General features: G+C 45.0%; 10 protein-coding genes across 10 annotated transcripts; 6 read left to right on the forward strand and 4 right to left on the reverse strand.

The window, feature by feature from the left end:
- Window positions 1-87: 87 nt before the first annotated feature.
- Window positions 88-3,697, reverse strand: TREMEDRAFT_73211 (uncharacterized protein; the record flags this gene model as incomplete). Its single annotated transcript, XM_007003028.1, has 4 exons — window positions 3,587-3,697; window positions 1,116-3,543; window positions 425-931; window positions 88-132 (listed from the first exon to the last, which is right to left on the reverse strand). The coding sequence occupies exons 1-4, from the start codon at window positions 3,685-3,687 to the stop codon at window positions 88-90; spliced, it is 3,081 nt and encodes a 1,026-aa protein (XP_007003090.1). The 5' UTR covers window positions 3,688-3,697.
- A 320-nt stretch (window positions 3,698-4,017) lies between these two features.
- TREMEDRAFT_15966 (uncharacterized protein) lies at window positions 4,018-5,702 on the forward strand (the record flags this gene model as incomplete). Its single annotated transcript, XM_007002174.2, has 6 exons — window positions 4,018-4,067; window positions 4,110-4,161; window positions 4,255-4,358; window positions 4,565-4,642; window positions 4,712-4,845; window positions 5,029-5,702. Coding segments are annotated over 6 exons (1,092 nt in total), but the record flags the coding sequence as incomplete, so codon positions are not given.
- A 1,633-nt stretch (window positions 5,703-7,335) lies between these two features.
- On the forward strand, window positions 7,336-10,205 carry TREMEDRAFT_60112 (uncharacterized protein; the record flags this gene model as incomplete). The annotated part of the gene is made up of 6 exons (XM_007002650.1): window positions 7,336-7,677; window positions 7,931-8,308; window positions 8,586-8,756; window positions 8,846-9,330; window positions 9,431-9,776; window positions 10,092-10,205. 6 exons carry the CDS (start codon window positions 7,336-7,338, stop codon window positions 10,203-10,205), a joined length of 1,836 nt encoding a protein of 611 aa, XP_007002712.1.
- Window positions 10,206-11,767: 1,562 nt separating this feature from the next.
- On the forward strand, window positions 11,768-13,816 carry TREMEDRAFT_60113 (uncharacterized protein; the record flags this gene model as incomplete). The annotated part of the gene is made up of 1 exon (XM_007002651.1): window positions 11,768-13,816. The coding sequence occupies one exon, from the start codon at window positions 11,768-11,770 to the stop codon at window positions 13,814-13,816; it is 2,049 nt and encodes a 682-aa protein (XP_007002713.1).
- A 344-nt stretch (window positions 13,817-14,160) lies between these two features.
- TREMEDRAFT_73212 (uncharacterized protein) lies at window positions 14,161-16,364 on the reverse strand. Its single transcript, XM_007003030.1, has 6 exons — window positions 16,300-16,364; window positions 15,976-16,132; window positions 15,669-15,746; window positions 15,334-15,436; window positions 14,950-15,103; window positions 14,161-14,569 (listed from the first exon to the last, which is right to left on the reverse strand). Exons 1-6 carry the CDS (start codon window positions 16,327-16,329, stop codon window positions 14,405-14,407), a joined length of 687 nt encoding a protein of 228 aa, XP_007003092.1. The 5' UTR covers window positions 16,330-16,364; the 3' UTR covers window positions 14,161-14,404.
- Window positions 16,365-16,668: 304 nt separating this feature from the next.
- On the forward strand, window positions 16,669-17,458 carry TREMEDRAFT_27057 (uncharacterized protein; the record flags this gene model as incomplete). The annotated part of the gene is made up of 3 exons (XM_007002233.1): window positions 16,669-16,753; window positions 17,000-17,111; window positions 17,317-17,458. The coding sequence occupies 3 exons, from the start codon at window positions 16,669-16,671 to the stop codon at window positions 17,456-17,458; spliced, it is 339 nt and encodes a 112-aa protein (XP_007002295.1).
- On the reverse strand, window positions 17,428-21,090 carry TREMEDRAFT_71084 (uncharacterized protein). Its single transcript, XM_007003002.1, has 12 exons — window positions 20,819-21,090; window positions 20,702-20,765; window positions 20,549-20,662; window positions 20,455-20,507; window positions 20,299-20,412; window positions 19,906-20,242; window positions 19,699-19,860; window positions 18,950-19,647; window positions 18,377-18,802; window positions 18,243-18,293; window positions 18,109-18,202; window positions 17,428-17,901 (listed from the first exon to the last, which is right to left on the reverse strand). The coding sequence occupies exons 1-12, from the start codon at window positions 21,073-21,075 to the stop codon at window positions 17,467-17,469; spliced, it is 2,805 nt and encodes a 934-aa protein (XP_007003064.1). The 5' UTR covers window positions 21,076-21,090; the 3' UTR covers window positions 17,428-17,466.
- Window positions 21,091-21,273: 183 nt separating this feature from the next.
- Window positions 21,274-22,771, forward strand: TREMEDRAFT_42634 (uncharacterized protein). The gene is made up of 8 exons (XM_007002474.1): window positions 21,274-21,358; window positions 21,405-21,478; window positions 21,584-21,693; window positions 21,737-21,823; window positions 21,973-22,036; window positions 22,160-22,248; window positions 22,442-22,590; window positions 22,685-22,771. The coding sequence occupies exons 1-8, from the start codon at window positions 21,335-21,337 to the stop codon at window positions 22,760-22,762; spliced, it is 675 nt and encodes a 224-aa protein (XP_007002536.1). The 5' UTR covers window positions 21,274-21,334; the 3' UTR covers window positions 22,763-22,771.
- A 233-nt stretch (window positions 22,772-23,004) lies between these two features.
- TREMEDRAFT_60117 (uncharacterized protein) lies at window positions 23,005-24,815 on the reverse strand (the record flags this gene model as incomplete). Its single annotated transcript, XM_007002652.1, has 10 exons — window positions 23,005-23,212; window positions 23,261-23,307; window positions 23,446-23,469; window positions 23,511-23,531; window positions 23,635-23,813; window positions 24,027-24,156; window positions 24,199-24,252; window positions 24,335-24,353; window positions 24,534-24,635; window positions 24,700-24,815. 10 exons carry the CDS (start codon window positions 24,813-24,815, stop codon window positions 23,005-23,007), a joined length of 900 nt encoding a protein of 299 aa, XP_007002714.1.
- Window positions 24,816-25,341: 526 nt separating this feature from the next.
- Window positions 25,342-27,409, forward strand: TREMEDRAFT_60118 (uncharacterized protein; the record flags this gene model as incomplete). The annotated part of the gene is made up of 3 exons (XM_007002653.1): window positions 25,342-25,827; window positions 25,949-26,641; window positions 26,732-27,409. 3 exons carry the CDS (start codon window positions 25,342-25,344, stop codon window positions 27,407-27,409), a joined length of 1,857 nt encoding a protein of 618 aa, XP_007002715.1.
- Window positions 27,410-27,560: the final 151 nt, after the last annotated feature.

Genomic DNA, 27,560 nt, shown 5'->3' on the forward strand with positions numbered 1-27,560 from the left:
GGGAGGCAGGCAAGCAAGAGACCAGGACCAGGAACTTTGTTATGTGAAAAGGTGAAAGATTCAAAGTCGCGTGGTATAAAGGGAAAGTCACGTGATCCTTCTCGGCATCTCAACTTTACACCTCGCGTTTCTCTACGTAATTCAGCTATCAGTCTTACTTGACTCGCCCTACTCAGAGGTCCCAGATGGCATTGAGGCAACTGATCTGACCATCTCTCTAGTGCCTAGGAAAGTCTCAAACTAGGATATGTGGCAGAAAGAGGCCGCCGTATGGGGAATCTTGAGAGTAGCCACGCTTGACCCAAAGCGGTCCACCAACGTCCTCAGCCGGAAACCAATCCAAATCGAGGAAATGCAAAGATGCTAGCATGTTACTACAAGTCTCATAGCCTATACCACAGCACCAACCTTACTTTCTACTTACCATCCTCTCAACTTCATCCCCACCCACCACCTGAAACTCGTTCATCCCCTTACTGGAAAATTGTCCCATAACACCTCCCACTTTACTCATCCTTCCGGCTTTCCGTACCGCTTCGTACATTCTTCGTTCCGTTTCATTCCTAGCGCTTTCCTCTTTCCCACCATGTCTGTCCTCATCCTGACCTGCTTGGTTTCTGTGACGTGATTCAGAGAGGCGTTTGAAGCTGGTGTCATCCTCGAACCCTATTTGTTTCTTATGACGTGAGTCGGACGAGCGTTTGAAGCTGGTATCTTCTTCTGATCCTGCTCGTTTCCTTTTACGCGGGTCAGAAGAACGTTTGGAATTGGTAGATGGAACGAGAGATGAAGGTGCTTCTCTCAATGCGAAAGATTTAGCTAGATGTCCTAAATGAAGAGATTTAGGGTGGAAGAAACGTTTTTCTTCCGTAGGATGAGTGGAGTAAGCTCGGACGAATGAAGCGAACGCTTTACGGGCCAGGGAGGCGTTCTACTTGTCAGCTCTCTATCACGTCTTAGCCTCACAGGTGAACCGCGAAGATTCTTTGACACACAATCGACTAGAGTGATCATTCGAACCAAGCAGTAATCCATGTGATGAAGCCTAAGACAACTTTCCATTCATGTCAGGGCACTGAAAGGATTGAGAAGTGTGATAAGACACGATGACTCACTTGATCATCCGCTAGTACCCAACGTTCCATAGCGAGTTGCGCATCCGTAGCTCTCTGTTCATATTCATATCCTTTCCCTCCAAAACCTTTCTTGAGAACATCTTCCACTCCAACCTGTCCTAACTTGACCTCCCCAACGTCTCCCTTCACACCATCTTTAGTATTTCCATCCGCCCCACCCATCTTTCCCTCGACCCAATTGACCCAGTCCACTTCACTAGGTCCGACAAATGCCCAAGCTTCTCCTCCTTTTCCCGCTCGGGCCGTCCGACCTACTCGATGAACATATTCGTTCGCTCCTCCTTCCGTGGGCAAATCGTACTGCACTACAGCACGCACGAGGGGTAAGTCCAATCCACGAGAAGCCACTGAAGTAGCAAGAAGAATGGCGGGATTAGATGATGGAGCGGAAAATGCGGCGAGGGAGGAGAGACGGGTACGAAGTGGTAGTGAACCGTGAAGTCTATACACTTGTGCGTGGGGGAGAAGTGGACTGGTCAGGGCGACTATCTCTTTTGCTTGAGATTTCTTCTGTTTCGATGGGACTTCTTTCGTTATGCCAGATGGAGACGATTGATTAGGTGGATCGCCTACAACCTCATCGTCGTCTTGTCCATGAGGTGTAGTCGAAAGCGGAGAAGTATGAGGAGCACTGCCGTCCATGCTAACTCCACCTAGAAGCTTCCAATGATAATCCACCCCATCCGTGGAGCTGAGAAATACGATGATCTTCGTCCCTGCCTCATTGCGCTGAGCCGTTAGACTTCTGAGTAAAGCGACAAGGGTGACCATTCTAAGTTTGGTAGGTACCACCACATATTTCTGTGATAATTGAGATGGTGGTGTGAATTTCTCTTCGTTCGTCAAGGGAAGTACAACTTTATTGGTCTCCTCCTTGAGTCTCTCCACTTCGTCAATCATATTGACTATCTTGCTATTCTTGTCCCCTTCCTTCCTGCTCATCTTCGACCCTTTGGAAACTCCACTTGAGTTCTTAGATTCCTCTTTCGCAGCAGTGGTATGCTCGTTTGAAGCTCGGAACACCACAGGATCCTTCAAAGCCACACCTGCTAATTTCTCAACCTTCGAATCCACCGTTGCCGAACATAAAATAGTTCTTCTTCCTCTTGACCAATAAGGCCATTTCATCACTCCTCCCTCACTATCCTTTTCAGCCTTTATCTCAATCCTTCGTCTCCCTTCTAGAGCTCTGATGATCCCGTTGATGGTTTCTTCAAATCCGAGATCCATCAAACGATCCGCTTCATCCAAAACTAAAAACATGGTTTTAGCACATTTGAACGCTGAAGTATTTTGAAGATGATCCAACAATCTCCCAGGGGTGGAAACAAGGATAGGTACACCTTTTCTTAATCGAGCTTTCTCGTGTGTTCTTGTTGATCCACCTGTTAAAAGACCTGAAACTAGCCAACGGGCATAATGATCGTCCGTATTTGTTGAAAGGGAAAGAGCGAGGATAGATTCAAGTACTTTTGATATTTGTTGAGCTAATTCTCGAGTGGGAGCGAGGATGATGGCCAGAGTACCGATAGATCTATCGATGTATGATAATTTTGACAAAGGGAGTAGAGTTTGTATGATAGGTAGAAGGAATGACAGAGTTTTACCTGAACCAGTTTGAGATTGTATGAAAACATCTCTCAACTTGTCCTTGTCTTCCTCAGTCTTGGCTGAATGGTCCTCTTCGTCTATGTCTGCGACAGAATCGATGTCCAGTGGGGATGAAAGTAGGTAAGGGAGGGAAGATCGTTGAATGGCAGTAGGTCTCGAGATTGATAATTTACCTTCTAGGTGTCGGACCAACATTGGATCTAATCCAAGACCGGAGAAGGTAGTGGTGTCTAATGGAGCATTGGAAGGTGCTCCGAGCTTGTTTTCCTCCCTTTTTGTAGGTTGTCGAGGGAGAGGGTTGGAAGTGAAGAGCGAGGAGATGATCTGGGGTGCTTTAGATTTGGAAGATGTAGATTGAGGATGTGAACGATGAGAATCTTGACTGGGTCTGGTGGATGGTGGGGAAGTCGCAGAGACATGGTGTGAAGAAAAGTTGGTTGTCCTCGAACCAGAGGTCGAATCTCTTCTGTCGACTATTGTCGTGGAAGAATGGACATTCGATTGTTGAGATCTTGCAGCCGAATGTTCCACTGAGGAAGAGATAGACCGAGATTGGGGTTGTCTAATGCTTTGATCGACAGGACGGACTTGTGGGTGGGAGGAGTGAGAGGAAGGGGGATGTTGAAAAATCTTCGAAGACCCAGAAGGTCTGACGGATTGATCTAGATGGCCAATCTGAGTAGAAATGATAGGACCATGTTGACCAGAACTTCCAGGTCGGATATCTGTCGAAGTCGTAGGCCGAGTTACTACTAAATTTCTGATAGCATCCCTAGCTTCTCTCTTCGCCTTGACCCTGTCTATTAGTCATAAAGCACCAGCGGAAGAGAAATACTGACCTATCCGTCCATCGTCCTCCTTTGCTTGATCCCACATGTTGTCGTATGAGCCTATCACCCGATGAAGGAGGAGCGATATTAAGCTCTATACCGTCGTCCATACTGAATTACTATTCATGTAGTAAGAGTTGTTGGAGAGAAAGTAAGAAAGAGAGGAAATTCCCAAAGTAAAAGGTATGATGGAAGATTTTTCAGGCACGAAAATCATGACTCCTTCTTTTCGGTCCGTTCTTCAATTTCATCCATCTTTCTCTTTTGTTCATTATCACTCTCATTCCTTTTCTAACGTTGATATAGTAGGAAGGTATACATAGAGGAAGTATTATAGAACTCAAAGCATCATGTCCGGTAACCCATCTTCAACTTCTTGGTCCCCCACCATCGTCGTACCTCCGGACAACAACCTAGCATCCTCTTCAACTTCCGGTCCAAGTAAGAAGAAGAAACAATTACAAGGATGGAAACATTCCGCCGCTGGAAGGTAATTTCACGTCTATTTGTATTCCTCGAGACTGACAAGTAGTCTGGGTGGAATGACAGGTGCCATAGTGACTTCTCCATTCGATGTTGTCAAAGTCAGTCACTTGCCCTTAGTTACTTTCTTGGGAGTCCTCCTCCTCCTAGAAATATTTGAGATTTTGATATGGGAACATAGCTGAATGAACAAGACTAGACTTCAATCGGACATGTTCAAACATCACGATTCACTTCCGACCAAGACTATCAGGAGAGGAGGAGCTTGGCATTTCGTGGATACAGTGTATATGATTCGGTGAGTTTCAGATTTCCTTCCTGTCAAAATTCACAAATCAATCTGCCCTCTGAGATCGAGAAACCATAAATGAACCTTTATTATCTGAAATTCGGCTCGCTACATAACGCAGATTGTCAGGCTGGAAAGAGAGATGAGCGACTTCGACGGGTTAGAATGAGATGGTTGGAAAAGAATACCGAAAGATTTTTGGCTGATACGATCAGACGTATAGCAGTGGATGAAGGTTGGAGAGCATTGTATAAAGGTCTTGGTCCGAGTTTAGTAGGTATAATTCCCGCTAGGTGAGTTACTTTAGACGAGATTGGACACAATTCACAGGTTGAAGAGGAAGGAGTGAGCTGATGAGAAAGGGCTATCAACTTTTATTTTTATCCTACTAGTAAAGCATATTTAGCGGAGAGGTTTCCTAATGCACCCACGGAGAAAGAAGGACAAACGGCAGAGGATAGTCCCTTGATACATCTCGGTGCGGCTGTGATAGCTGGTGAGGTTCAATCTCTCGATGTCTTCACCCTCTGTCTCTTCATCCCCCAACTTCATCCCCCACCCTCCCCACCATCAGCACTGCTAAGTAGGGAGTGTATGTGGTATGTTATGCCATAACAAGATGAAATTAGTCTAGCAGCGTAGTTATGAGAGTCAGTTGAATAGATCTGCTGACATCAAGGAATCACCACTGCAACAGGTACAAATCCCATCTGGGTAGTAAAAACCCGACTTCAATTATCCGCTCGAAAAATCCAACCTTCTTCATCTTCCCCTATACTTCAGCCTTCTCCAATCCCATCCTCTTCCGGCTTACCAAAACCCATAATACAATCCATTGCCGCCCTCCCTCATCTCCCTTCTTCCACCCCATCATCTTCAATCACTCCCTCTCGTCTCTCAGCACTAGATATGACTCTTCAAATCATTCGACAAGAAGGTTTTCGCGGACTATACCGTGGTCTCTCAGCTTCATATCTCGGAGTATCAGAAGGTGTCATTCAATGGGTCTTGTATGAACGTTTCAAACGACTCAATTCTGATAAACCCCCTTCATCAAAATCACAATCTCTCGCGGCGTACATAACGGGTATAGTGAGTGCTTCAGGAGGAGCGAAAGCAGTAGCTTCATTGATCACTTACCCCCATGAAGTGGTGCGAACAAGATTACGACAACCTGATGTAGGTGGAAAGAAAAGATATACGGGGTTGATACAATGTTTGAGGTTGGTAATTAAAGAAGAAGGTGTTAAAGGTTTGTATGGTGGTTTGACAGCTCATATGTTTAGAGTGGTACCTAATGCTGCGTGTATGTTTTTGATATATGAGTTGGTAGCGGAACGATTAGGATCTTGAGGGGATTTGGAGGGGAAGATAGACACCACTCGTATTCGATTCTTTGCATTTCTATGGTTTTTACGCTGAGCAATTTGACAAAGACGATTCATCCACATGCCCAACCCAGGGACTTGCGTTCCCAGTCAAGTTGACGTGCTCCGGTGTCGTAGGCGGCTATGCGGCTTGGGCGGGCAGTGAAGGTGTGTCTATGCTGGTTTTTCTTAGCTTGCTTCGTCGTGGACGCAGCATGCAGCAATGCAGCATGGTCCAGCACATTGCGACCACTCTAGCGATGCTGAGAAGGGGGAGGGAAGATGACCCAGACTAGTTTTATCGAATATCCGCCCAATTCTTACCTCGAGGTGGATGAGCACTATGATCAGTTTCATACATTTTCAGTTTCATCACCCTCCTTACTCCTCTCCCTTCTTGTCACTCTACCTTACCATGGACGGGGTGACTTTGAACGCGATTGAATAGGAAAGAGGCGCGAGAATGACTCACATGAAAAGAGGATCAACTTTGACCTTGCCATCTTTGGTATGGACGACGTTGGTAACTTCCACCGCTGGAGCGTTCTGACCACATCTGATCTGAGCTTTTTATCTCTACACTCGGAGCCAAGGCATATGATTCGGATTGAGCCTTCCGAAAAGGGTTAACAGGATCATGATAATATAACATGAATGACTCAAGAAGCATCAAAGGATGACAAGAGACAAGATTATGGGAGATTAGGCGATAGGCGATTATGGTAAGAGGAGATGTGGGAGAGAAGAAGGGAAGACATACTGTCTGAATATCCTATCTAATGGCCAACAAGTAACAGTATATCCTTGAGGTTGACATTCGTATTGTCTTATCTTGAACAAACTACAACCTTGTTCGTCTTTCCCTAGGATGTCAGATGAAGAGGAGATATATTGGGTCATGGTTGAGAGTCAACGTCAACGGTAGATTTTCGGGATATCAGACATCTTTCTCGACTTTTGCCTTTGAATATTTTTCACATTTCACTTTCATAGCAGCCAATCAAGGTACTACTAACTCTATTGATTGATCTATCACTAGCTACTGGATCATCAACAAAAGTACACCAGTGAGTAAGTAAGTTGCCAAACTAAGTTAAGTACTTCTTGATATCACCCAAGAGATCGATTCCATACTAGTAGTGTTAGCCAGCTTGTTCCCAAACTACAATAACGTCGATGGAGAATCGATCCGCTCTACCTTCTTCCCATGGTCTACCCGGGTTATGCAGGCATGCAGGTCTCGACTACCGTACGACACCCCCCACCTCCCTTCAAGCGTCAAGCAGAGATCTGTAACATATCTACTTACCCGCAAAAAGCCAGATGGTACCCCCTTCTTACCCACCTCTGCAAAGGATGTAACCCCATGTGTCCTATCTATCCTTTCATCCATTCACATGTCACATTCATCTCCCTTCTACGCTCCCTTTCCGTCGGCCCCTACAATCATTATCTCCTTGGTACACTAAGAAATGTTCCACAATCATCTTATCGTTCATTTCAACATCTTCCGCTCTGATTTTTTGCTTGTTTGTTTTCTGGCCAGGCGCCACTTCCCTCCGATCTCAAGTGTGAGATAGTCAACTTTTTCAAATTCAAATCGGTCCGGTACCACCAATATGTTTCTACATTTACTACTGATAGCACTCTTGACCCTACTCACCCATGCTAAACTGGAAGAGAAACGAGTGACACCAACCTCCACCATCCCTTCCAAGAGTTCCATCTTGATGAGTGCAGGGAATTTTGATCTGGAAGATAAGAGAGCAGCACCAACCACTACACCATACGTTCCCGTCATGGTGAGTGCGGTAGGAGGAGTTACAGTCAATGCTTTTCGGACTGATGCCGGATGGGGAGGAAAGGGACCTCTGGATTGGATATTGAGTTTTTCAAACAATTATACGACCGAACAATTTTGGGTGACTGCTACTTCTGCAAAAGGGACAACAAGTTATACTGTGAGTTTATTTGTTTCTTTATTGCTGAACCCACATTTCTCTTCTTATTCCCTTTTCACACAGAATCTTATGTCAATACACACACCCATAATTTCTTATCCATACCCTCGTCCTCATCTGCTATATTCCTACCTCCTATCAGAATCAACCTGTCGTGGTCATAGAGGCATGATCATCAGATATTCTAGGATATTTCCTATTATTGTAGGAGCGAAACATGCGTTCATGTCGAATGGACTTTAATTGACATCAGTGTGGTTTATCAGTTCCCGGACCATTCGCTAGCGAACCCGCCCATATGGCCGCCGTAAACTTACAAACTTCTTCACCGTTAAATCAGTTCTTCTTCCCATTTACCTCAGTTGGTCCTTCTGGCGCTACACTCAGTTGTGGAACACCCGATGCCGGTGGACCTCGTCTCGGACTCGCAACCACACCAGTCTTTAACCCACCTTTATCTATGGCGATACTCGGTACAGCAGCACCATATAATAATATCAGTCTTGATCCAGGTTGGACATATCCTCTAGCTGTGGGAGATGTTTTCGCATCTGAGGCATTGATACAATTTCAAGATACAACTTATACATGTGGAACTTCAACTTTGACTTCTAAAATGCCTGATATACAAGTGAGTCATCCTTTTTCTTCTTCACTTCTTTTCACAATTTCCCTCCTTTAGTTCTTCAATACGAGAATTAATGTTCACCGTGCACCCTCAACACCCCATGAATTGTAGCAAATCATTATCCCTCCCTTTCGTCCATCATCAACTCTGCCGAAACCAATAAAAAGTTAGTCCTCAGACGTTCTGAGTGATCACATTTAGAGTGGTTATGTTTTCAATTTTCAAGTGGGAAGGGATCATGCGAGTGACGATTGAGAGAAAGCAAAACTGATTGGAATAGTGTAGTTTCACAATGGAATCAAAATTCTCAACGGGTGTAAATTCCATTTATCAATTACTTCCTTCTTCACCATGGATGACAGTTTTCTATCAAACTTACCTACCTATCCCTCCTCCTACCTCTTACGGTAAAGCGTCTTGTGGTCTGGTACCTACAGGAGGGACGATACCTGTGATAACTCCTCCGACGTGTCCAAGCTCAACATCGGCGTCAGCTCCATCGGCTTCTTCGTCTCTGTCGTTACCTTCTGTTACTTCCAGTTTCTTGGGATCGTCGTCGGCATCAGCGTCAGCGTCAGCGTCACAGTCTACCTCAACATCTCTATCGGCATCAGCGTCAGCATCACAGTCTGCCTCAGCGTTATCGGCATCAGCGTCAGCGTCACAGTCTGCCTCAACATCCCTATCGGCATCAGCGTCAGCGTCACAGTCTGCAGCAGCATCGTCATCGGCATCAGCGTCAGCGTCAGCATCACAGTCTACCTCAACATCTCTATCGGCATCAACGTCAGCGTCACAGTCTGCAGCAGCATCGTCATCGGCATCAGCGTCAGCGTCAGCGTCAGCGTCACAGTCTACCTCAACATCTCTATCGGCATCAGCGTCAACATCACAGTCTGCATCAACATCCTTATCAGCACCAGCGTCAGCGTCACAATCCACCTCAACATCTCGTTCAGCATCGGCATCCGTTTCAGCGTCACAATCCGTTTCCTCCGTGATCAGCACTTGCGCTTGTTTCACTGGTTCATCCATGTCATCCTCCTCGTCCGTCTCATCTGTCGCAGCACTCTCATCCATCTCCACCAGTACGATCCCCCCGTCTTCATCGACCACTACAACTAGCATGAGCTCAACTGCTTCAAGTTCGATTTCAACCTCAGTTTCAAGCCTTAGCATCGCCGGCACCACCTCGATTCAAAGTTCTAGTGCAAGTTCAACCTCGAATCCAAGTGCCAGCGTGAGCGCTACCGGAAGTCCCAATACTACCACAACCGAATTACCCAATATGATGTTGGTCATTTCTTCTCCTTTGATTCATATCGATGCGTTGAACGCTCTGAATCCATGGGGTGGATGGGCACCGTTTTGGAGGAACTTTCCATTTGGAATGAAGACGAATTATTTGAATGAATCATTCAAGTTGGAGGTGTATGATGATGGAGCTGAGAATGTGGTTAGTAGTGCCAATGTGAGTAATTTACTTCTTTTTTCTCTTTCTTCCATTTCACTCCGTCATTCTGTTCCATTTCTATCTTCCTTCCTTTTAATCTCATCCTCTCCTTGTACATGTCTCTCCTCGTCCATACACTTGAAATCGTATCCGGGGGGATAAGCCAAAAAAAAACCTGACAATCCTCATCATACTATTCTGTGATTGCTTGAAAGCCTCACCCTATCCACCCCTGGTTTTCCTCCCACCCCACTCCTCCTTCGAGTGTCACCTTCAGTACTTTCCTCATCTGAATCAAATCCCCGCCCGCCCGAAACATGTACTGACACAAAGTGCATGATCGGTATCACGGCCGATATTGTCGGTTATCCCACCCTGAGTCTTGGACCTACATCGCCTTTCATCCAAGGGCCAGCGACGACGGGTAATGCTTACCTCCGATGTTGATGGGTGAGGTTCATCGATCAAAACGTGATGACAACTGCGATGAGAGATTATGAGAGATGATAGAGTTATGTGATTGATTTGGTGATAAAGTACGGAACATCAGGTGAAGTAAGGGTACAGTATTAGTATGTCCAGGATGAATACCGTATAGTCAATACGATGATATGATGACGGTGCCAAGTGCCAACATGAGGGGTCTGAAACCACTTTGGTTCGGTTCTAAACATGATATCGTCATCCTAGGCGTGGGGGAACGTGAGAAGCAAAAAGTGATATATGTACGTGGTCATGTTTTGGTGATCGTCTTGGTCGCCGGTTCAAGGTCGCCGGTCGCAGGATGGTAGAAGTTCATTTCGGATTTATGCTTCGGGTTCGAGACAAGTCTTGATGTTGATGATGTATGTCGGATCAGTGTTTATGATAGAGTTTTATGACTCTTCGTATCGCATGTCCCACGTTTCAAGTCGCATGTTGCGATGAGGTATGCACAGGTAAGTAGAGCGAGTGGTTAAAGGTAAAGTAGTACTCTAGGGTAAGTTAGAGTAAGTTGATAAGGGAAAAGTAAAGTTCAACCTTCAGGGTTGGTAAACAACCTGAAACGTCGTCCCTTTTTCTGCATGTGCCGAATGTTGTGACAATAAGCCTCTCTCTCTTCTTGACGAGATTTCCTTTTCTTTCACAAGACTGATTATCAAGATGAGCGTTGGATTTACCCCGATTGGCGATGAGCGATCAGATAGAACATGAGGCATAACCAAGAGAAAGAAGCATGTTACCAAAGTGACTACATAAGTATTGTAGTAGTAGGACTGATGATCAAGTTGAGGGTTGAAATACGCACAGACTTAATGATCCAAAGGTACACTGACCCCATACAACTTTTTTATCATTCAACCCTACTTTTCCTATTGTTCAACTACCCGTACAATAAGATTTCACTCTCCCATTACCTGTCCTTCTTACTTGATATGCTCTATTGTATCTCTGACACGTTCCCCTTTTGACGCGTATGACAATATATATTCATATAACTTAGATAGCGCGGGACGCAACTTGTTTCTCTATTCCAACTCGATCCCATCGATTCAACACATACAGTGACAGTATCTCTTCAAATACTTCTTATCATCGACCTCAACTTCATTACGGTTCACAGATCTCAAATCTTATAACCGGACAGAAGATATACTCTCAAGCCCACAAGCCGGTAAATATCTTTTCAAAAAACCGGACATCGTAAGTGGTTGTCATATTACCCAAAAGCGTACGGGAAACCCAACTTTTTTCACCCAGATTCGTAAAACACTTTTCTCAACCACTGACGACTTTGTCTCACCCACTTGACACCCACTTTCGTTTTCCTTCCCTTCCAAAGAGCACCTCCGCATTCCTCATATTTTCACCCGTCTTCCCTCCATCTTGCTCTGCTCTGCCCCATTCCACCGACAAATCCACGAATCCGCCTTGTCATCTTTCCCGTCTATCCTGACTCGGCACAATGAGAGACTTTCACCTGACAATTGTCGCAGATAAATCATATAAACCCGAGAGATATATGAATCATGTCTCTCACACCCCATTCATCTCGGTCCTCTTCCTATTCAACTACCCGGAACTTATTTGAATCATTTTCGTATCACTCGACTGTTAACCGATTTCCTTTATACCTTGAATCATCTCATATAATATTACCTACTTCTCCTCCTGTCCCACATCGTCGAGCACCTAAACCACCGATTTATAAACCTCGTCGACATCGTAAACGTCATTTAAGAATGTTCGAACCTGCTCGTTCTGGATTATTCACCGTTTGCGAGGAAGAAGAATTGTCGAACTATTCCAATTCCCAAAAACACTTTGACACTTCGACTGCTTCTAACAGGAACTCGGATAACATGAGAGAGTCTACAGACTCTCTTGATGTTCCTCAGGATGTAGGAGAACATGATATGGAGATGGACGATTTGCATAGTCACACTACAATTGGGTTGGGAATTAAAGACGGAAAGGTGAAGGAGGAAAAGGCAACGGCAGACGGGGATGGGAATGCCGATGGGGATGAAAGAAGAACAAGTTGGGAATCGAACGAAACATCTGGAACCAATACAACTCAAGAAGATGATACACTTCTCACTCCGAATTTAACAGAAGACGATGATCCTTTTTCTTCGCCTATGAAATCAAGAGAAACACTTCCAACCCCATTATCTTTCACTCTTCCTCCTATTCAAGTCATATCACCTCCTACCGACCCCATTCCATCACTAGGATCAGCTTTCGAACTTGCTCCAGGACCTTCTTTCTCTTACCCATCCAACGAACCTGATCCATGGTCTCGACCCTGTCCCAATTCTTCTGAAGAATTATGTGGACCTTTCCCTCTCCCACCATCTTATCGTTCCGCTCATCCATTCTCCGCAGAGGCATTAGCTTGTTCTTCCACCTTACCAAACGATCATGCAATTCTGTCACTAGATGGTCCTCTTTTCCGAAGAAACGTTCCACCACCACGTCGACTTGATCTTGACTTGACTTGTTCCCCAACATCTCTCTCTTCCAAATACCGTCTTCCCATCGTTCAACACTCGAATGGTTTATTACCAGGTGCGGAAATCACAGACCCCATCTCTCATCGTTCTTACACTAAACCAACACGTATACAATCTATGTCCAAAGCGCAACAAGCTCATCGTGCTCTATCGTCCGCCATCTACTTGGAAGAATTCTCAAATGTTAGACCGGAAGAAGCTTTCGCAGCGTTGATTTTAGAAGCTGGAGAAGAAGATTTAATTTTATCTGAATCTTCCGAACAAGTAGATATTTACACTTTCCCACTTCCACCCATACGGTCCACTCTTACACCTGAACCTCGAACACCCCTTTCAGCAGATTTGAGAACACCGGAATTTTCCTATCATGCGATCAACGATGGAACGGATATGAATTATTCTTTCTTTGAGAATGAAATGAAGCAGGTAAATCCTCGGGAGTATGGGAATGAACAAGGGAGGAAAAGTGAAAAAAGAACAGCAGATGATTTCTATACACCTGAATTGAAATACCCTAGAATGCCAAGTCCACCAGCAACTCCATACGTATCTACTCGAAAACCTATCGAATATACGTTAAGTTCTCATTCGGTGCTTCAATCTTGGTCCCAACAAGATTCATCTACTACCACCTCATCGGGATCTCACTCCAGAGTAGATCGAGCAAGAAGGAATGAAGAAAGGGAAAATCAATTAGATTCACCCATTTCATTGAAATCTTCCTGGTCTTTCGCTTCGATCTCATCACGATCATCTTCACCTCAATCTTCTTCACCTATTGATTCTTCACCTTCTTGTTACTCTACCGAATCTTATGTCCCAATGACGGAATTATCTCCTACGAAAATGTCTAATTCATATTCTTCAAGATCACTCTTGTTATCTACCACTTCATCAACTTCTTCCATCACTTCTATTCGTTCCAACAAATCAGACTCGTTGGAATCTGTTCCTTCCAGTCCAAGCGGATCGAGGAGGTCAAGTGGTTCGAGTAGGGGTAGAAAACTTCCAAGTAGACCAAAGATTCCTTCAATGTTTTTATCAACTTCTACAATAGTTTGATCTCTATTTATTATCCATTCGAATCGATGGCGTTTTTTGGTTTGTATCATTATCATTATCAGTGATCTGTGATCTGTCGAGTTAGATCTGAAGGTAGCATGTCGGACATTGAGATAAGGAGGAACACGGTAATGTTGTGTTAGAAAGAGTAGTTAGAGGATAAGGGTAGAATGTTTTGACGAGGAGGGGAGTGAAAAGTTGGATGTCCTAATTATCAATGAAGAAGAATACGTACTGAATGAAGAAGAATATGTATGGAGGGAATAATAATGTCTTGATGGGTAAGAGAAATCAGATTTTGTAGATAACATTTTTAGCACATTTACACGAAGGAGATGATCAAATGAACCATAATGACCCCAAGATGCATTTCACCATGACATAATTACGGTGTACCACTTTTGACCATTTCTTCTTATTGCTGACTCTGACATTCGAAGTGTACGCCACCATTGGTCGCTACAACAATTTTTCGATTGAGGATGGGCAGATCACAAGGAGGGGGGAGGAGATAGAGCAAGGGGAGGAGAGGACGAGAACAAGTATCGCTCGAGAGGATGGTGAAGATTGAATTAAGAAATTGAAAATTTAAGATTTAAACTCGTACCCTCCTTCTCGAGTCTGACAAGGGAAAGAGAAAGAAGATAAGATAGGTCCATCAAGTTCAGGATAAGTTAAAGTAGCTTTGAAAGTTTGTCCAGGATTTATAGGTCCTACTCCTGGAGGTGTACCAGTGAGTAAAAGGTCTCCTTCCTATCTATCAGTTTTTTCTCGAAAACCAATCTATCAACCCTGAGATGACACATCATTGTTATTACTCGATCAAATCATGTGTGAAGTTGTAGGATATACAATAGGTAATTTGTTCTTCACACCGTACTAAGTGATCTCACACCGTACCAGATGATCTTTCCACTTGTACTGCATGCGCTAGGTAAGAATATACGATAAAGAGTGATAATGATGATGATGCTTTACTACCTTTGATTGCGACGAATCATGGAGCGGAAGATATTATGGTCGAGTATTCATTCCACCAGGGAAATGATGAAGATGAAATAAGTGAGATGAATGAGATGAGGAATATGCTAGCAAGGTATGTGAGGAAAAAATTAATAAAACCCAAAACTCACTTCTAAACGCATGATACTAGAAACGAAAGCGATCAATTGAGGAATAGGAAATATCATTCCATTTGTCAAACCGGATTGTTTCACTTGACCATCTAAAGAGAAATGTAATCCGACTCGAGTTGGATCCGGAATGGAAGATTTAGGTATAAAAGGTCTAGTTTGTCAATACATCTTTATTAGCCAAGTGGGAATACACATCATGTCCCAGTGTTCTTAGATATAACACTTTGTGACACTTCTCACTTCAATATATCACTGGCTGTATCCCTAGATGGAATCTCCCCGGCTTAGGTCAAGTGAGGTCGACATGTGGAGATACAAGTAAAGTTTGGAATGTAAAGTTCTGAGGGTAGGTATGGAGGGTAACAGTCGAATCACACTAACCCGATAGGAGTAAAAGTATCAAAACCTTTTGCTGTACTCCATGGAAGTCCTTTAGCCTTGACGACATCTTGTATATTTCTAGCTGTCATATCCACCGCCAAGGCTGTTCGTCAGAATGACCATCTCTTCACCTCATCTCCACCAGAATCGACCTCTCTTCCAATCATCTCCGTCACCTCAAGCTCGGTCACATTCACCCTCTCTTCGCATGATCAGATGTCTTCACTTGTCTGTCAAGAAGAATGACGGAATGAGAGTAAGATTAGGGGTTGTAGAGTCTTCAATGAAAGTCGGGTTGAGATGTGTGAGGTGTTATGATGATAAGTTGAACTTACCATATCCCGCCACATGATCAAATGCGGCATCTGGAGTGATATCCCGACCAGGTTTACCGATGACTACTCCTAGTTCGACTATCTGTCAGTCCGAGTCATCCCCCGTCTGAATCAATCTGTATATTCCATAGTAATCTACAGCAAGGCGTGGAGGCGATGTGTGGTCCCCCGCCCACCAATGAAGTCCCATGGAATGCGATGGGCCAACGCCAATGAGGAATGTCGGCCATAGGAAACAGAGAAGAAGGGGAAAGGCGAAGAAGGATTATAGGTCTGAGAAAGAATACAAGGTTGGCTTCGAACCCACCTTCATGATGCACCACAGTCCCTCGGGGAAGTTCAACAACACCTTCCCCTGGTTGGATATACGAACTAGTCGGTTTCAAGAAAAAGAATGGTTCTTTTGGTACTGCGTTTCCTAGTTCTTTGGCATGTGCAGCGTAATTTCTACCTATAGCTACTATCTTAGGTATTCAGCGAGGTCCCTTCTTCTTCTCTCTTTACCTCTCTACCCACAAGATGGACTTCAGCTAAGGATGATGATTATCGGTCATCGGACAAGGTATGAAACGACAGCGTCCAGGTATTTAACGGAGGAAGGTTTAATAGTAAGAATGAGGATGAGACATACCTTACGTCCAGTACGTACGAAAGAACTCATCCTTTCTCTATGCTTTTCTAATCCTTGCCTAGGTGATTGGACGGAGAAAGACACAGAATACAAGAGAGGTAGAAAGTGGAGACTACATAGTTGGGATGGTAGAAGAAGGAAATCCTTTCCTTCCGGTTCTTCCCGGCCCGATCGGGCGAGGAGAGAAGCTCACTTTCACTTTCACTTCAACATCTCCCCATCACACATTCCAATCATCTTTGAAACAAATACTTCTGGGAAGGATCTAGACGTTTCAAGATAAGTATTTGAACGTCAACAAAATCCCAAGATAAGCTACGTCAGAGATAGAAGGGGGATATAGAGGTATAGGGGTAGAGGGGATACAGCATGTCCTTCGGTCGTCCTGGTGGTTTCGCAGCAGCTTTAAAAGTTTCTCCTCCTGATAGAGGTTCTTTCCCATTGGATCATGATGGTATGTTGTTTGTCTTTTCCTCCGTCTTCTATTTTATCTTTCCCTTGTAACTTTCTCTCTCTTCGTTTACTATTTGAAACAACCTTCCAACCCTTAACCCTCATCTCTAAGTAATCCTTCTGATCTTGGTCCTGACGTATACGGTCACAAGTGTGGCTGGTGATCGAATTGGGAAGAGCAATCGCCAGCTTGTGGAATTATAACAGCTGGAGAGGAAAATCCTGACGGATGACTGCTGACTACTAGGCGAATGTAAAAACTTCATGTTACAATACCTCCAATGTCTCAAGATCAACCAATCGGATAATGGCCAATGTAGACTTGAATCTAAACGTTATCTACTATGTAGGATGGAAAAGTGAGTCATATTGTCTTTCCCGTCTGTTCTTTTTCTTTGTTCTCCCCCTCCTCCCCTTTTCTTTTCTCCCTCACCTCCCAGCTACATCACCACGACAAGCATCAAGGAGGACAAATGTCTGATCTTGAAGATCCTAGTCACCATGAGATGCCGTGTGACTTACTTTGCATTTGATCAAACGTCCAGCTTAAGCTCTAACGCTCAGGGGCTTGATGGAAAAAGACGACATGGCCAATCTTGGTCTAGGCGATGTCACTGATCCTCTTCCACCACCACAACTCCAATCCCCTCTCTCAACCCCAGTCACGTCAAAAGTCAACAATCCTGACAAAATGCAAAGAATATAGCTACAACATTACCAACCGAATCTCCACCAACTCTTTCCCTTCTCCTTGACCTGTGAAATATCCAAACCTCCGTTCATATTCAATATCGGCGTTTCTTCATTGATAACATACCTCTTCTTCGTCTCCTCCGAAGTATCTTTCACCTGATTCCCATTCTCTACTCGTCGCCTTCCATTCGTTTCTGTCCGCGCCTTTTCCCAATCTCTTTCCAAGGCGTAGAGGTTCCACATGACCTCGTAATTGTTCGTATCCTCGCTCAAGTAGAATTGAATCTTTTTACTGGCCCATTGTAACTGGGCATCTTCATCCACTCCCTCTAACGTTTGACGTAAGGCCTGTTGGAATTGGTCATATTGCGCCTTTAGAGTGATCAGGGTCTGTCGCCGGGATTGAATGGCGGAGATGACGTCTTGTGATGCGGCAAAGACTGTCTCTTCCAGCGCCTGGGCGTGAGAAGGTTCCAATGGGTGAGAAGTGAATAGAAATGGTGTATGTGGGAACAAACAAGGGCCCAAGGAGGTTTCGCTGTCAGGGCAGAAGAGGGATTGGGTAGAGTACTGTGGGATAAGGTGGCACGGGAGCAGACCAGACTGAGACCAGACTGGATTAGGAGGAAGGAGAACAGGGATATCAACAACGATTCCACATACCTTGATCTCCTTCGCTTTTCTAGACAAGAGCCTCTCACGTTGTCGTAATTCAAGCACAGTCCCACATAATTGCACATCTATATCCAAGTGTTCACTATCGTCAGCATGCATCATTTCCTACTCGAATCACTCACGGTGGGGATAGTCTGACTGTGGCATAATCCGACATATTCTGCAAGGATGCACTGTAAATCAGCCTCCTTCTTCTATTTCCCCGCGCTTCTCACATGACAGAGGCGTGCATGACAGTGAATAAGACACTGCTCACCGTCGTTTCAACCTCGCGACCTCGCCATCCTCTACAGAAATCATCTCTCTCTTTCCCCTTCCATGTGGATTAACAACTTCCCACTCATTCCCGTCCTTTCCCACTTTCACATCAGCCCCATCACTCGCCGTTCTGTGTAAAGCTCTACCCCGAGCGTGAAAAGCCGCTCTGCTCGATAAACTCCGCGAGAGTCCCAAGACTTTGGCCCTTTCCATATCCCATCTCTCATCAGGACTCCGTCCGTCCGTCGCCATGGTAGCATAACTTCTCCTGCTCATCATGTCAGATCCGTCGTTTGACAAAGCCGTACTGAGACTGGGACGTTTTGATCCTGCTCGTGATGTTCCGTTTTGGAATGAAGGTCGGAGAGAGCCATTGGGGAGATCGAGGGTACTACGTCTCGCGATGAAGGGGCTGGGTGATCGACTATGATATCTGAGCTGTTCGTCTACTTCTTCGACATCACTTGGGGTTAGCTTGAGTCTCCCTTGTGAGCTAGACGGTACAAGGTATGCCGTGACCAAGTGCAGTGGGAAGTAGAATGAATGCAGGGGAGACAATGGGAAGACGCACGGTTCGATGACCGTGGGTACAGTACTCTGTCTCGATTTTGATAAAACGTGTCGCATACTGGAAGAACCACCACCTCCCGGCTCCGAGTCAGAAGTTTCACCACCTCTCCTACCAACTAAACTCAGACTTTCCTTGATCGCCTGGCCTGTCCTATTCGACAAACCCTTCAGCGCACCTCTGGTCCCTCCACCGCTCGTCTCCCCGTCGTCGTCAGAAATAAGCTTACTGGCTTGTCGCTGTCGAAACACCCTATCGAAACCGTTCCGTTTCTTATGATCGTGTTCCGTGAAGCTCCCGTTCCACAATTCTGCTATCCGCCGGGCTCCGAGCAATCCCCAATCTTTTTCTTTCGTCTTGATCAGAGACCGCGTGTACGCCTCGAGGTCCGTGGTTATGACGTCGGGCGGGGCCGAATGACCCACCTGACCTTCAGGGACGATCAGTTGCATGCCTCCCAAGCGTTCATCGTCGTCTGGAGATCTGACGCGATGTTCTCTCCGACGCAAAGATAGATCGTCTTGACCCTTGAGATTGGCAGATAGAGATGACGTTGCATGTGCCACTCCTGACAGGAAGTTTAGAGGGGCTTTGAATGCGTCTGTAGGTCGAGTACGTTCGTTATGATACTGAGTGCGGAGATGTCGTATGGCAGATACACTCAAATAACGGGGATTATTGCTCGTTCGACCAAGACCAATCTGGGCATCAGTCCGTGTCACTGATCGGTAATTCTTGAGAATGAAGCCCACCTGATACCCTTCCCATACATTGAGGAATCGCCGGACATGAGTAAACGGATCTTTAGGTATCTTTTCTACTCCCAGTGCATCCAGCTGATAATGAACGCTAGTGACAGAACTAAGTAATGCGGACAAGGTTTTGGGATCGATACACCCTCCGGATGTCTCTTTCTACAAGATCAGTCTTGTTACCCCAGGAGCACTTCAGTGACTCACTTCTAGTTTCAATGAATCTTCAGTGTCCATCCCCATTAAACTCCTCCATCGGAAGATACCTGCTTTAGTCTCATCACAGAAGAGACCGTTCATCTCCAGATCGTCCCTCTCAGTGGCAAACAAGCCCCATATGGCCAAAGCGCCCTGAATGAGCTTGATGAGCTCGATGACTGAGAGGTAAAAAGGTTCATTTTCAATGTGTACCCCTGAGTGAAGGGGATTGGGACTGCTCTGAGCGGTGGTGGGTGATCCGGTAGGTGATGGAGCTTGGGAAGTGGATGAACTGCTGGGGAAGGGTACACGATATAAATCGTAAAACTTCCGTCTTATTGCTGGACTACGAATGTCAGCGTCGCCCTCAAGGTAGAAAGACAACGAGTAGGGTAAACTCACACTGGGAACTCCATACCAATGGCCGCTCGACCACCACATCCTAACCTTCGCAAGCCAGTAGCAAGGGTGATATATGGTCGTGCCACACGAAGATCCCCCGCTGTGATGGAGGAACTGAGCTTAACATGTGTTCAATTCGCAGAGATTTGAGCTTACACATCTTGTCCAAATGCCGAGGGAGTAGTGACGAGAAGAGTTCCATATTCAGTCTTTCATAAGTACACTTCCTCCAACTTTTGATATAACTCACTTTCCGAGGTATAGATTTCGTCTCACTTGCCAGTAACTGAGTGGCCGTATCGAGCTCCAATTTGCCGACGTTGACCGATAGTTGGGGATCCGGTATCAGGACATAAGCCGTTATCTAACATCAGTTCCGTTCCCACAGGCGAGGTCTACTGACATGTTCGGTCGGTTTACCTGTTTGGGTGACAATGGTCTGCGTCCAATGTGTCCGGGATAAGAACCTGATTACATGAGCAATACTGTACGCCGGTTAACGTGTCCGGAGACGACTTACCACGATCGCAAAAGATACAAAGAATAACCAGGAAGAACAACCTCACGATCAACCTTCAGCTTTCCGAGTCGAGGGAGCCATTTCTCTTCCAACTCTTCGAGAGGTCGATCGGTGGGAACGAGAAGACCTTGGATTGATTTGACCAAGGGTGAACTTGGAGAAGGGAGGGAAGATCTGGACGAGGCGGAAGTCGGAAATGATTGGGGATGGGAAGGGGGAGAGACCAAGAAAGACGTTGGAGAGTGAACGAGGGTCATGATCGGGGATACTGGGGGAATGTTATCTTGACATGATGGTTGAAATGTCAAGGGGTGGGAGTTCAGAGGAAGGAGTTGTGGATGGGGGAGTGCGTCATGTTGGAAGGACATGGTAGCAATCTCCGCAGAGAAAATCTTTACGTAAGCAAGTATGCGGAGTAGGTTTCTTGCAGCCTAACTCACCAACTTTTGGCCATCTTCTAATCGTACTGTAGGTACACTCATGGTCTGCAGATAGCAGTCAATAGCGACAGGGAACATGTTCATTCTTGTAGCCGTCAAGGTTTGTTATTTCTTCTCTACTGAAAAGTTCAGGCTCATGTTGATAGGACACCATACCCGTCCCTCCAAAAGCCTTCGCCCTCCCTCCCCACATAACTATCAAAGATGCTATCAACAGAAAGTGAGTTGATAATCTATCTTACCTTCACCTCCAATCTTCAGTCCAACGGCTGAATATAGACTGAATTAGTATCATATGTGAAAAATGGTCATTACTGATTCATAGGTATTCCAACAAACTCGTCTCCCAAAAAGGTCTCGGTCTGTCAGTATGGGATATCCTCACTGCCGAAGATGGAAAAGTGACCTGGGGAAATGGTTTGATGTACTACAAAGGTAAATCCACTGGAAGGTCATTGATTCCCGAGCTGATCATCAGTCTCATTCCGATTAATGCTTTTTTCACCATTCATAAGTGAGATCATAGTGGGGAAAGTGTTGAGTTCTAGTAAAAAGTATATACGAAGTGAGCCATGTTTCTCCTTTTCTACTACCTCCCAATCAATATGCACATTCCTTACATCTCGCTGAACTGATGTCATGTATGTGGATTGAAAGTGCAATGATGAGAGATTTAGAATAAATGGAAAAGGGAGGTGTGTGCTGATACTCCAGTATCTCTTGGTTTCTTCAGAGATGTTTATATCTTACCAGCTTTCTTACCACCAAATTCGGCTTTGTAAGTTACTTTCTTCCAATTTCATATACTGCTTCCTGCTTCATTGGACCCTACTGGACCCCTCTTTTGCGTCTATGTAGTGGACGGATTTACCATGTGTGCAGGTGAGATACTGATCGACAGCGATCAAGATGAAAACAAATGGTTTTGGTATTCCGATGAGGACGATCGTGTCTATAGTCAAATAGAACTTCTCAATACTATATATACTCGTGAGTCATTATTGTACATACCACATTCTTCACGTCCCCTCTTCACAATACACACGTTGTTCGTGTCACATCGATGACACACCTTCAATTTGTCATATCAACGACACACACCCTCATTTTCGTCACGAAGGCATTTACGATATCACACATTCCACCTTGACAGCGACTACGACTAGAGTCGAGCTCACGGAAGAACGATTATATATAGATATTGGCGAACCCGTTCGGTTCAGAGTAGACAGTATCGAATGGCAAGATATCCGACCTCCACCACCACCGAACGAACTGGGAGAATTGCCTCCTCAAAAAGATCCTATAGATCGAGCAGGAATGAAAGTTCTTGTGAGTTGTCTCGTCCCCCCGTCATCCTTTCTTCACGCTTCACATACACGTGGACATGATACACTTACTAGGACGGTGACAGTACTGATGTCAGGCTTCCATTGCCGAATCGGGTCTTGGGGTTGTTTCTTGGTGGGATGGGCAAGAAGAAGAGGTGGTCATGGAAGAATGATCATACACCTATGTCTTCCATTCTCTCCTGACTATGGTTTCTTGCTTTGATCGCGCTCTGAGTCGGATGACCTCATATGTATCTTCTTATGTGTCAATAGACATATCTTTCTTTCATTCAATTACTCTCATAAAGGGGGATCATCATATTCTTAAAGATTTGCTTACATCTCTGACACTTGATGACAGATTACTGGGAAAGCTCTTTCATGATTATTCTACCTCCGCAAGCGGGAACATGATTCATGCCATCGCATACGTTTCCCCTGATCGCATAGGGGTTTGTCCAACTCTGCCCCATTCCAACACCCTCGTTTCCCCTTGCGATTCCACTGCACGCGGCAGCTCACGCACGACGTAAGCTACGGCGTCGGCGAACGAAGGTTGAGAAGGGGCTAATAATCTGAAAGAAGGTTCTTTATCATATGCCACCATAGCGGTTCGGATCAAGCTAATATATCAGATCATATGGACCTTCCCTAAACTAGTCACAACTTACACATCCGATGTGAGACCTTTGATGGGGGTATGTCGAGTTCGAAATCGCTAATTTCTCAGCTATGCAGTCTAAACATGTTGTCCAGGTCCACGCTTTGGCTATATCTGACGAAGCTTCATGTGCGTCCGGAAGAGGGGTTACACCAGTTGGAAGGATGAAGGATGGACAAGTGATCGTTGACTCACATGCATACGATAAGCCCCCGTGACCTAGACATCAGTATTATCCATTCGACCTTTTGGCGACTCACCCCTATTCGATCATCTGCTTCCTGTTGATCAGCGCCTCTTCCACAATCGACTGAAACGGCACATGTCGAGATGGTTGAGAGTTGAGGAGCTGAGGAGAGAGGGGAGAGGGGAGATGATACGTACGTGAAAATCCTCATCATGTGGCCAATACTCTGTTTGTTTATCTACCAAACCCTCCAAATCGTCAGATGACATATCTCCTATACATGCCCGAAGAGGATGGTCAAAGATCATATCGACTTCTTCTAGGTTTGGTCGGAGAGAATTGATAATTTTATAGTCAGATATGAAACAAACGATAGCTATTACTTAGCTCGACTCATTGTCTCATGCTACGATGGGACACGTCATGGGGTGACATTCTTTCTCCAAAGTATGTCGAAAGGGGTAGCACTCATCCTGACAAGTATGTGGAGAAAGTTAAACGGCCTCGTTTATCCTTTGCGTATGATAAGAATTCGGCTCTACTTATATTATGGATGGTGACTCCGGAAGAGATGGATGGATAGACTGACGAGTGACTACTATATGATTTCTCAAATGCGCATTCAATGGCAAGATGGTTAAGACAGGTTCCAAAGTTGTTAAATACCAAATTCCTTCATTTGATAATGGAAGTCCGACTTCTTCATATGCTTCCCGTCTCTATCTTATCAATGAACGTTCTGATCATGAGAAGAAACATACAGCTGTATGAAATGGAGATGGATCTTCAGGATCTACTTTACCACCTGGTAATGCCTTTTATATCAGCTTTTCTCCCTCAGGCAGATGATCATGAATGAGTATAGTAAGTTGAACATGAGGAGTATGGTATACTTACTGTCTGATTAGGATTTCTTCTATTTCGTCAGTCGTCCTCCTGCTTCCGTCAATGAGAATTCTCTTTGGTCATAACCTTATTCCAAGGTCATCGATCCGTCGAGACGTGAGTGACTCAAGCGATCAAACAGATGATGAAGAGAAGGAACATGAGTAATTACAACTCTCTAGGGACAGATTCGATCAAGAAGTTAACCGACCTCAAAGTCTTTGCTCGGGTAGTCAAAAGTACAGATAAATCTTTCCTTCCAGGCTTGACGAATACGGCCACTAAGACAGCAGCCTGTCGGATCGTATCGTATCTAGTCTCAGTCACCTGTCACTCGAGGATAGAGTCTGAAGCGGTTATGATACTTGAGGACTCACCCGGAATTCGGAGATGCACGATGGGATCGTAAGTTGTCAACACATAGCCTAGCTTCTTGAGGAAGAGCTTTTAAGATCTCAGCTGGAATCACTTGAGATAGGTAAGAGTATGTCATGGTAAGGTGTGACAAGACGTTCCCAAGTTGAGTTCTGGGTCATGGGTCATGGGTCATGATCGAATAGAGGTGGTGAACATGGTAACTACGAGAAAGATGATGGCTGATGAATCGCTCCGGACGGCGGTCTCGCTCTCTTCTTCATTCCACCACCACCACCTCCTCCTCCTCCTTCCCCTACTTACTTCCCACTGACACCTACTACTGGTGTGTGTGCGTCAGCTTCCTTACGTCGGGACAGCCCTAGTCCCGAGCTAGACAGATATCCGACGATCGGTCAACCTTACCATAATCGTCTCAAGCTTTTATTTCCTTGACAACGATCAAGACATCAAATTTGACCGAGACCGAATTTCCCTTCACTTAGCCTGAAAGTTCAAAGACACCCCTAGAAAAATTCCCGCCCTATAACTCACTTCCCCCACATCCTTTTCTCAACCTCTTCACTCCATCATTCTCCTGGAATCGGTCAACAATCGATTTCTCCAATCTCTGACAATCGGTCAGTAGCAACAAACTCTCAGACATGTCTGATAATTCCGACGACTACACCGATACCGACTCAGGCGTGTCTGATTTTCCTCCTCCTCAACCCCCTGGCGGTCCCAACCCAGCTCAAGAACCAGAAGATGATTTCGAATTGGAACCTTATGAAGTTATTCCTCCATTCGTCGTCGTCCCTCCTCCCGATGTACCCAAACCTAACCCGCCTTACCTCGAAGGACAGCTTAACGGCTTTACATTCCGTAAATTCCCAAATTTCATGGTGAGGAAAATGACTCCTGAAAGGGATTGTATGGGTGTGGCTTTACCTCCTGAAAAACTCGCAGAGTTGAAAGCTGGTGTAACGGGGGACATGAAGAAAGGTTTGGAGAAATGGGAAAGATACTCTGATAAGAGTACATACCTCTGGGGAGAAGGAGAACAAATTACGATTTTCAGAGCGACGACGGATAAAATCAAAAAGATGTTCAAAGATCCTCCTAGGAAGAAGAATAAGGAGTTGGCCAATGTAAGTTGACTTTCATCTTCATTCAGTCACTGTCTAGTAAATTATTGGGGTCATCGTCAAGGTGGATCATGACATCGAGAGATTGTCACCAAGAAGGTCAAGATAGATACTAACGGTTTAGAATTGGCAAAAACAGGTCGACCCCTTTCAACCACCCCCTTTCTTTTGGGCTCAATGCGTACTTTACGGTCTTCCCGCTCCGGCATCAGAACAAGAAGCTATGAAAATAATGAAAGCTCATGTAAACCAAACGATGCCACCCAGGAAAGACGATGATTCCGAAAGGAGAGATCCTACAGAACCCACAAAAGAGATAGAAGATCTCATGTATAACCTTAATCTCGATACCATGTGGGGGGATTGGCTCAAAGTGCACAATGGAGAGATCCTCAAGAACATGGAAAAGTTGACTTGGGAGAAAATGAGGAAGGTGAAGAAGATCAGGGAACGAGGGGCTTTGGGATATCGCGCGAAATGGGAGGAGTTTTTAAAAGAAGCGGATGAAGAATTAGGCAGGGGTTGGAGGTGGGAAGAACCGGAGAAGGAACAGGAACTAGAAACCAAGGTCAAAGTGGAAAGTGAAGTTAAACAAGAGATTATCGATGTGAAAAAGGAACCGGAAGATGTTAAGATGGAATCGGTAGATGTTAAGGTGGAACCAGAAGACGTCAAGATGGAAGAGTCGAATGACGTGAAAATTGAATCGGGTGTGAAAACGGAGCCGGTGGAGGTTAAAACAGAGCCTGGAGTAGCTGGCAAGAGACCCGCATCTGTAGAAGCTGGATCTTCCTCCAAGAAGATGAAGGGAGATGAGGTGAGTGTCGACTTCTCACACAATTCTTCCATCCTCGGCGCTTTCATGTCGACATCATCCAACCAAGACGTAGCTGATAGCTGACCCCAGCTTGACATCGACTTTATCAGCGTAAAATACCGTATGGCACGATTGGGTTTCTTCGATTCTGAAGGTCATCGACTTTTCACTCCTGTTCCACACAACAGTGACTCTGAATATACCAAATACCTACTTTGTGATCTCCAAATTTCTGCGACTCGAAAACAAGGTATTTTAGCTATGATGGAAGCCGATATTCTAGCTCATTTCCAACTTGCTCATCTCCCAAAAATAGGTGAACGCGTCCCTGTCACTTGGAGAGGTGAAAACAATTACGTTCCTATGCAACATCCATTAGCTATAGTAGGTGATAAAGAAGTTTCTCAAGCTTCTGGTTATTTCGACTGGCTTTCACCTACTTGGTTAAGAGGAGAATTTTCTATACCAAATTTCGGTAATGCGAGATTCATAGCTAAACGTCAAGGAGGAAAAGTTCTGAACCCTAGGATGAGTTTAGTTAGGTATTGGGAAAGACATTGGAGATGGTGTACCGATATAGATAGACATGGAGAGAAATTGGGACAGTATAATTCCTTCAGGTTCTTCCCGGATAGGTTTGGTGATACTACTGTGGAGGTGGATAGTGTTGGAACGAGTCAAGATGAAGATGATGGAGTGAGGTTTGGTCAGATTATTTATAACAATGATGGAAAAGCTCATCATATTTTCAACATGTGGGGGATGTGATTGAGTGGAGGGGTACGAAAAAAAAATTACTTAGAATAAGGGTAGACTTTTATGCATTTATGTCCATAGTAGTTGTTCATTACTTGGGAAATGGTCTGACTCAGAAACTTATTCGAAGTGACCTATACATGTTTGAGACAAGGAGGAAGAG

The sequence above is a fragment of the Tremella mesenterica genome, assembly GCF_000271645.1.
Source record: "Tremella mesenterica DSM 1558 unplaced genomic scaffold TREMEscaffold_2, whole genome shotgun sequence".
NCBI lineage: Eukaryota > Fungi > Basidiomycota > Tremellomycetes > Tremellales > Tremellaceae > Tremella > Tremella mesenterica.

Excerpts from the sequence above, each read along its gene's own strand:
- TREMEDRAFT_71084 (XM_007003002.1), bottom strand. The coding sequence starts at position 21,075 with ATGACCCTCGTTCACTCTCCAACGTCTTTCTTGGTCTCTCCCCCTTCC. Across the intron at positions 20,766-20,818 it reads TTGTATCTTTTGCGATCGTG|GTTCTTATCCCGGACACATT; the intron begins GTAAGTCGTCTC and ends TCATGTAATCAG. Across the intron at positions 20,508-20,548 it reads CGAAATCTATACCTCGGAAA|ACTGAATATGGAACTCTTCT; the intron begins GTGAGTTATATC and ends TACTTATGAAAG.
- TREMEDRAFT_42634 (XM_007002474.1), top strand. The coding sequence starts at position 21,335 with ATGTTCATTCTTGTAGCCGTCAAG. Across the intron at positions 21,359-21,404 it reads TCATTCTTGTAGCCGTCAAG|GACACCATACCCGTCCCTCC; the intron begins GTTTGTTATTTC and ends TCATGTTGATAG. Across the intron at positions 22,037-22,159 it reads TTACCACCAAATTCGGCTTT|CGATCAAGATGAAAACAAAT; the intron begins GTAAGTTACTTT and ends ACTGATCGACAG.
- TREMEDRAFT_73212 (XM_007003030.1), bottom strand. The coding sequence starts at position 16,329 with ATGAGTTCTTTCGTACGTACTGGACGTAAG. Across the intron at positions 15,437-15,668 it reads TGATCATGTGGCGGGATATG|CCTTGGCGGTGGATATGACA; the intron begins GTAAGTTCAACT and ends TCTGACGAACAG. Across the intron at positions 14,570-14,949 it reads CTAGTATCATGCGTTTAGAA|GAAGGAGACCTTTTACTCAC; the intron begins GTGAGTTTTGGG and ends ACTGATAGATAG.